Below are 7,500 nucleotides of genomic sequence, written 5' to 3'. Positions count from 1 at the left end.
TGCCTTTCGTCTCGTGCAAAGAGGCGGGACCAATCAAACAGCAGACCTGTACTTAAAATCAGAGCGGCCAGCAACCAGCCAGCAATGTGCGAGTTTTCTGACTTCCCGGTGACTTTTTCGATTAACGCTTCTAGCGACCGTCTTCAGGGCATTTGGAATAAGTGTGGAGTGCTCTCACTTCACTATTTAAGTTAAAATGCTCCGCGCGCAGCACTACCAACAACAAGAGAAATAGCCTACTGGCATGTTGCAGGATGGCAAATTTTGCGCATGAGACAGAACAACAGTGCAGGAAAACGTTACAGAATCCACGCACCCGTTATAAGTCCAGTCCATACAGTAAGTGAAAAGAAGTGAACTCGCTCAGCACACACAGTGTCTAAACAACAAACACTGTAAAGGACTATAGTCCTACTAGGCCTACTGATAAACCACTCTTAATGCAAACTAAAATACAGTAAGACTAATATCTAACAATCTCATTGTTAAAACTAATTAAATATGGGCTTTGTCAATTAGGCCTACACTTTTTTCAACATGGGGGGTGAGCTGTGAACTGAACTATGAATTAGAAAATTAACTTTCCCAACACTGCAGAAAACACTGTTAAGGACTATACTCTCTATTACTACTACTAATAATAATAAACCGCTGCTGTAATGCACAACTAAAATACAGTTATATCCAGCAATGTCCTTGTTAACACCAATTATTATATGGTGTGACGTAATCGGTCGAATGCTCCATTCATTTCAACGGGGCTCCCCAACGTTCGCACGTCTGTTATTTTTCGATAACGGACGGGTTGGTCTATAACAGACCGCTGTCAATGGCAACAAGACTTTTCACTGCTAAAGCGACTTTTCAACAAGACTCTAATCAGCTGCTCTGATAGACAACACCTGTTGTCCTGGCTACCTAGCTGTTGCCTAGCGGTGTTCCACAACGGCACTGTTTTGTTTTGCGCAGCAACAATCTTAACATTAAATAGGCCTAAATAAATGTCCCCGCCATGTGTGAGTCATTTAACTATATCCATATAATAAGTGGGTTAACTTTCGGCGAGTCGGTCGCTTTGTGGAATAGCAGCACTTCAGAGAGAACAAGACCCCTCCGCTCCGCGTCGGGGTCTAAAGATTCTCTCTGTCGTGCTGCTATTCCACGGTAGCGACCTTCTCGCCGAACGTTAACCCTTACTTAACCCATTAAATAATGGCTATCTGTGGAGCATTTATATGGGCGTTGTCAATGAGTTTTCTTATTTTATTTATTTTTTTTGGGGGGGGGTGAACTGAAATTAACTAGTTCATTTATTTTGTGAACTATGAACGAACTAGTTCATTTTGAAAAATTATGAACTATGAACGAACTAGTTAATTCTGAGAGCTGTGAACTTGAACTTGAACTAGTTCACATACAAAACGAACTTTCCCAACACTGGTGGTATATATCGTTATTGTGATATAAAGTAATCCATATCGTGATATTGTTTTTATTCCATATCGCCCAGCCCTATGTTTGGGGTGGAGCCACGGTGAAACAAGGGGCTGCAGTTTTACCGAGAAATGACGAGAGGGCACCACAGAGAGAATAGCCTGCATGCCACAATTGGTCCAGGAGAACGAAACCGACGAAAACAGCGAGTGCTGAAGTTGTGTCCTCCTCAATTCCATTCATAATAATAAAACTAATACCAACTTCAGCTTCACAAATTTCAACTACATTCTGTGTAGTTTAAGCCAACTGCCAACAAGTCATTCTTGTTAAACACGCATATCCAAAATTCTGAGTAACACTAAACGTGGTAAATCATGTCAAATCCCATCTTTGGTCCACTATTACTGTATATTAACTGACTGTGATTGGTCTAGATGAAGAGCTTATTGGGCATGTCCTGAACAAGCCAGTACTCTGTGTGTGTGTGTGTGTGTGTGTGTGTGTGTGTGTGTGTGTGTGTGTGTGTGTGTGTGTGTGTGTGTGTGTGTGTGTGTGTGTGTGTGTGTGTGTGTGTGTGTGTGTGTGTGTGTGTGTGTGTGTGTGTGTGTGTGTGTGTGTGTGTGTGCGTGTGCTTTTTCTTCTTTTTTTGGAAGTTCATCCTATAATCCTTCAATCTCCATCCCTAACATGTGAGGAGGACGAGGAGGAGGTGGATTGAGAAACCCAAAATAAGTGGATCCAAGAGCGCTGGAGGCTACAGATGGACTGACTGGGTGTATACGGGTACAGTACGGTTGGCTATGACCAACCGGAAAATTCGGCAGGAAAAAAAAAGGCACACGAAAAGAAAAGGGACACGAAAAAAAAAGAGCAAAAAATGGGTCACGGGTGTTTACAGAGAGGCAAAGCTCTTTATATCGATGGCCTGAAATACACCCGAGACTGGGTGGGACTATTAGGGCGATTTTCTTTGTGCGTGTCCTGTACATACGTGTGTGAGTGTGAGTGTGTGTGTTTTTGTGCACATGCATGCATTTTCTTCAATTAAAGTTTCTGTAATGGACATAATATGTGTGTGTATGTGTTGTTTGTGCATGTGTGTGTATTTGTATGCCATATAATCCCCAAATAAAAGCAGCAGGCAAAATAAGTCTGATGAGAATATCCTGTGTTCTGGCCAGCCCGAATATCCCTCTAATAGGAGCCAGTGTGCCCCTCTCAGCTCTTCTCATCTCCTCTCCTCTCTTCTCTTCTCCTGCCATGCCCTACCCTTCCCTCCTTCAGACTAATACTTAGTCTGCTCGGTTGTCCTGCGCTGAATGCATCGAGAGAGAGAGAGAGAGAGAGAGAGAGAGAGAGAGAGAGAGAGAGAGAGAGAGACAGACAGACAGACAGATAGATAGATAGATAGATAGATAGATAGATAGATAGATAGATAGATAGATAGATAGATAGATAGAGAGAGATAGACAGACAGACAGTTAGCTAGATAGAGAGAGAGAGAGAGAGAGAGAGAGAGAGAGAGAGACAGACAGATGGATAGAGAGAGAGATAGACAGACAGTTAGCTAGAGAGAGAGAGAGAGAGAGAGAGAGAGAGAGAGAGAGAGAGAGAGGAAGCGAGAGAGAAAGAGAGAGCGCAAGAGAGCGTCCATATGTGTGAAAGTGAATGTATTTGCGTGAGTGCATTGTGCTTGGCTGCACCCATCGCTTCCAACGCGTCGGGGTTGTGCCGTAAAGCGCTTCCCCTTTCCCTGTCATATTAAAAGTAGCTTCCATTTCCCTGTCATATTAAAAGTCCTCTGCTGCTGTGCCCAGCTACTTGCGCCAGGATTTATGAGATGATCTTCTCTCTCTTTCCTTCTTACTCTATCACTCTTTCATTCCTGTCTCCCCATTTCTTTCTCTATTTTCTCTCCCCTTCTCTTTCTCTTTCGTTCTTTTCTCCCTCTCTTCCTGTCTTGCCCTCTTCATGTCTCTCATCCATTCTCTCATCCCATCTCTCTCTCCCCCCCTCTCTCTCTCTCTCTCTCTCTCTCTCTCTCTCACACACACACACACACACACACACACACACACACACACACACACACACACACACACATTCTCTGTGTCTCTCTCATCTTCCTGACAACACACACACACACGCACGCACGCACGCACGCACGCACGGGCGCGCGCGGGCGGGCACACACGCACATGCACTGTCAGTGTCTCTCTTTCTTTCTTTCCCTTTCATTGTTACTCTCTTTCTGTCTCGCCCCCTTCTCTTGATCCACCTCTCTCTCTCACCCCCCCACACACACACACACACACACCATCGGCCACCACAAATAATCACCGTCTGCTTCTCCCTGACAGATCACGGGGGCAGTGTTTTCACTCCTTTCTATCCCACGACAAGTTTCTCCATTTCACGCCGTTCATTTGTAAAGAAGCCAGAGTGCATCACGACCAGATGCGGACGCATTCCTCTTATGGCTCCCCCTGTGATGCACTCAGCCATGTCACTGTGGCTGCAAAGTCATCCCTCCAAACTTGCATCCTTTCCTCCGTCTTCGTTGTTACCTTGGGTGAAGTTAGTTTTACACTGGACGTTAGGGCTGGGCAATATGACGATATATATCGTTATCGTGACATAAAAGTGTATATCATGACCTTTCTCCTATATCGTTTATATCGTGATATTCAATTGTATAAAATTGATAAAATTACTATCACTTCATTACATTTCATGTTGTCACAATACACACTATGAATTAATGTAACTGTAAAAATGAGAAAAAAAGATCCATTTTAAAGAAAAGTTGCTTTGCAACATGAAAAAATAAAGAACAAATAAAGAGAATAACTGAAAACATATGTAATTGTGCTATATCGTGATATATATCGTTATCGTGATATAAAGTAATCCATATCTTGATATTGTTTTTTTTCCATATCGCCCAGCCCTACTGGACGTTAATATAAACCAAGGCCAAGGCCTTTCAGAGACTTTGAGGCAGTTTGCAACTAGCCTGATTATCTATATATTATTATATAATGAACTTTTCCCAAAAGACATGGCTGACCCGGTTCCTTAGGTTTGCTACTGGTTGACTGGTGTCCAACAGAGTGGGTGGAGTTCCCGCTTTTTCGGGAGGTCAGAAACGATATTTACATTGCTCTTGGCCCGACTAGAAGCAATGCCGAAGGTGTTGCGTCACTAGGAGGGCGTGGCCTGGCTAGATTGCAACAGCTTGACATTCTCAAGTATTTCAATTAACCGCTAACATCTATTGATTTAAAGGAGGTAGAGAGGAATGAGGCAGGCTCAACAGCATGGCAGAGAACCATAAGAGCAAAGGCAGGCTCAAACTACACGACTATTGGCCCGATTGTCGGCTGAAAAAAACACCTTACGAAAATGCTTTTCCAGTGCTTTGACCCCCCCTCAATACCAACCACTTCACAGACAGACAGAGAGACAGAGAGACAGAGAGACAGAGAGACAGACAGACACGGAGAGATGATGTAATCCCTTCACTTAAAAACAAAAATGTAAACCATGGTAGAGACTCTGGAGGAATTTTGGTGTGGTACAGAGAAAAATTGGCCAACCACATTTCAATCACCCAAACTGGAAAATCACACTGTTGGGTTGAATTAAAAAGTAACAGTGGGATGCTAACAAACAACCTGTACCTGTGTGCCATATATATCCCCCCAATTGACTCCCCATACTATGAAGAAGAATATATGAACAACCTGTACACAGACATCAGCCATTTCCAGGCCCAGGGAAATGTGCTGCTGTGTGGGGACCTTAACGCCCGAACTGGCAGCGAAATTGACTTCCTTGACACACAAGGTAATATCCATGTGTTTGGTCAAAATCACATGCACCTCTCACCAAACCTGCTCCAGAGAAACAGTCTTGACCATGTCATCAACAAAAATGGAAAGGAATTAGTGCACCTCTGTCGAACCTTAGGTCTGTATATGCTTAATGGCAGGATCAGAGGTGACTCTTTAGGGAGGTTTACATGTTGTTCACCCCTTGGAGCTAGTGTAGTTGATTACGCAGTCACTGACCTGGACCCCAACTCCTTCAGGGCATTCACTGTCAGGCAGCAAACTCCACTCACAGATCATAACCAAATTAATGTCTTTCTAAAAATTGCGCATCAACCCCACATGGAACCAATCAGGTTAATTAAGATCAACAAGCCATACAAATGGACCCAAGATAGTCCTGAAAATTTTCTGAATGCTCTAAATTCTGCCAAATTAAAAAGCACTATTGAGTTCTATAACTCAAAAAATTTCGAAATCAGTGAAGAAGGTGTCAACAATGCCACCGAGGAGCTGAACAGGATATTCCTCAAAGCAGCACATACAGCAGGCATGAAAAAGAGCAACAAAAAGCGAGTGAAAAATAAAATTGAAGAAGTATGGTTTGACAATGAATGCAAACAAATTAGGAAAAAATTGAGACTACTGTCAAATCTGAAACATCACCACCCTGATGACGCAAATTTTAGAAAGGACTATCACGGCACACTTAAACATTACAAATGGCTGCTGAGAAAGAAAAAACAAAACTACACCAACACAACCCTTGACAAAATTGAAGAATCTTTAAATACTAATCAATTCTGGGAGGTGTGGAATGGTTTGAGTAAAACAAAGTCCCCAGACTTACCAATACAAGATGGTGAAATCTGGAGAGCACATTTTGAAAATCTGTTCAAAGAGATCCCTCCCCATGAACTACATTCAAATTACAAAACAATCAGAGAAAAGTTACTATCCTTTGAAAACACAATTAAAGATAGCCAAAATCCTCTAGACTTCCCAATAACTGAAATTGAACTTGAACGCAAAATTAAACATCTAAAAGCGAATAAATCGCACGAAGGATTATATTATAAACTTTTACAAAGTGGTATAGGGGGTAAAGTATATCAATTAATAAAGGAAATGTATTCCAAAAACAAAAATTCAGTGAAAATTGGCAATAATAGCACTGAGTCCTTCCCTCAACATAGAGGAGTGAGACAGGGCTGCAACCTCAGTCCAACGCTGTTTAACTTATATATTAATGAACTGGCAATGCAGCTGGAACAGTGTACAGCCCCTGGCCTCACCCTACTGGACAAAGAAGTCAAATGTCTTCTCTATGCTGACGACTTGGTGCTGTTGTCTCCTACACCAGAGGGACTACAACAACAACTAAACCTACTAGAAAGTTACTGTCAGAAAAGACCAATATTATGGTATTCCAAAAGAAGCCCAGATGTCAGGAAGCCAGATATCACTTCAATCTAGGTAGCACCAGCCTAGATCACACAATGAAGTACACCTACCTTGGCCTACCCATTACTCCATCAGGCAGTTTCTGCCTGGCAGTGAATGCCCTAAAAGACAAAGCTTGCAGAGCTCTATACGCAATTAGAAGAAAATTTTGGAACATAGACATACCAATCAGGATATGGTGCAAAATATTTGACTGTGTAATTCAGCCTATTGCGATGTACGGAAGTGAGATATGGGGTCCACTCAGTGAACACAGCTACAATAGATGGGACAAGCATCCTATAGAAACCCTCCATGCAGAATTCTGTAGACTGATCCTAAAAATTCAAAAGAAGACACCAACAAATGCATGTAGGGCAGAATTGGGAAGATATCCATTGGCAATCAACATACAAAAGAGAGCTCTAAAATTCTGGATGCACCTCCAAACAAGTCCCACAGACACGCTGCATTCTGAGGCAGCAAAATCCCAAGCTTTGAACCCCGAAAAGAGTCACCTATGCCAGCTTGTACTGAGACTAACCGACCCCCATCTAACACATACTGACATCTCTCAGACAAGCACTGCTTCCAAACTAAATGTAAACAAAATTATACAAAACTCCAAAGATAAATATCTGGACCATTGGCAAAATGAAACCAAAACCCAAAGCAAATTAGAATGTTATAGGACTATCAAAACAAATTATGAATTGGAAGAATATCTCTTTACTGTCAGAGATATAAAGCAGCGGCAGATCCTGACCAAATACAGACTCAGTGACCA

The 7,500-nt window shown here is 42.4% G+C and overlaps 2 protein-coding genes across 2 annotated transcripts in view; one reads left to right on the top strand and one right to left on the bottom strand.

The window, feature by feature from the left end:
- adck1 (aarF domain containing kinase 1) overlaps nt 1–7,500 on the bottom strand; it is a 221,355-nt gene that overhangs the window by 19,696 nt on the left and 194,159 nt on the right. The window lies entirely within an intron of this gene.
- LOC134434980 (uncharacterized) overlaps nt 1–7,500 on the top strand; it is a 499,130-nt gene that overhangs the window by 491,317 nt on the left and 313 nt on the right. The window contains exon 2 of the mRNA XM_063183683.1: nt 6,751–7,500. This exon is cut by the window's right edge and continues 313 nt beyond it. Coding sequence (XP_063039753.1) covers nt 6,770–7,500 — 731 coding nt within the window. The 5' untranslated portion in view covers nt 6,751–6,769. The remainder of the gene's footprint in view (nt 1–6,750) is intronic.

This window comes from Engraulis encrasicolus, chromosome 19, assembly GCF_034702125.1.
Source record: "Engraulis encrasicolus isolate BLACKSEA-1 chromosome 19, IST_EnEncr_1.0, whole genome shotgun sequence".
Classification (NCBI taxonomy): domain Eukaryota; kingdom Metazoa; phylum Chordata; class Actinopteri; order Clupeiformes; family Engraulidae; genus Engraulis; species Engraulis encrasicolus.
This window is presented reverse-complemented; position numbering and strand designations above follow the sequence as displayed.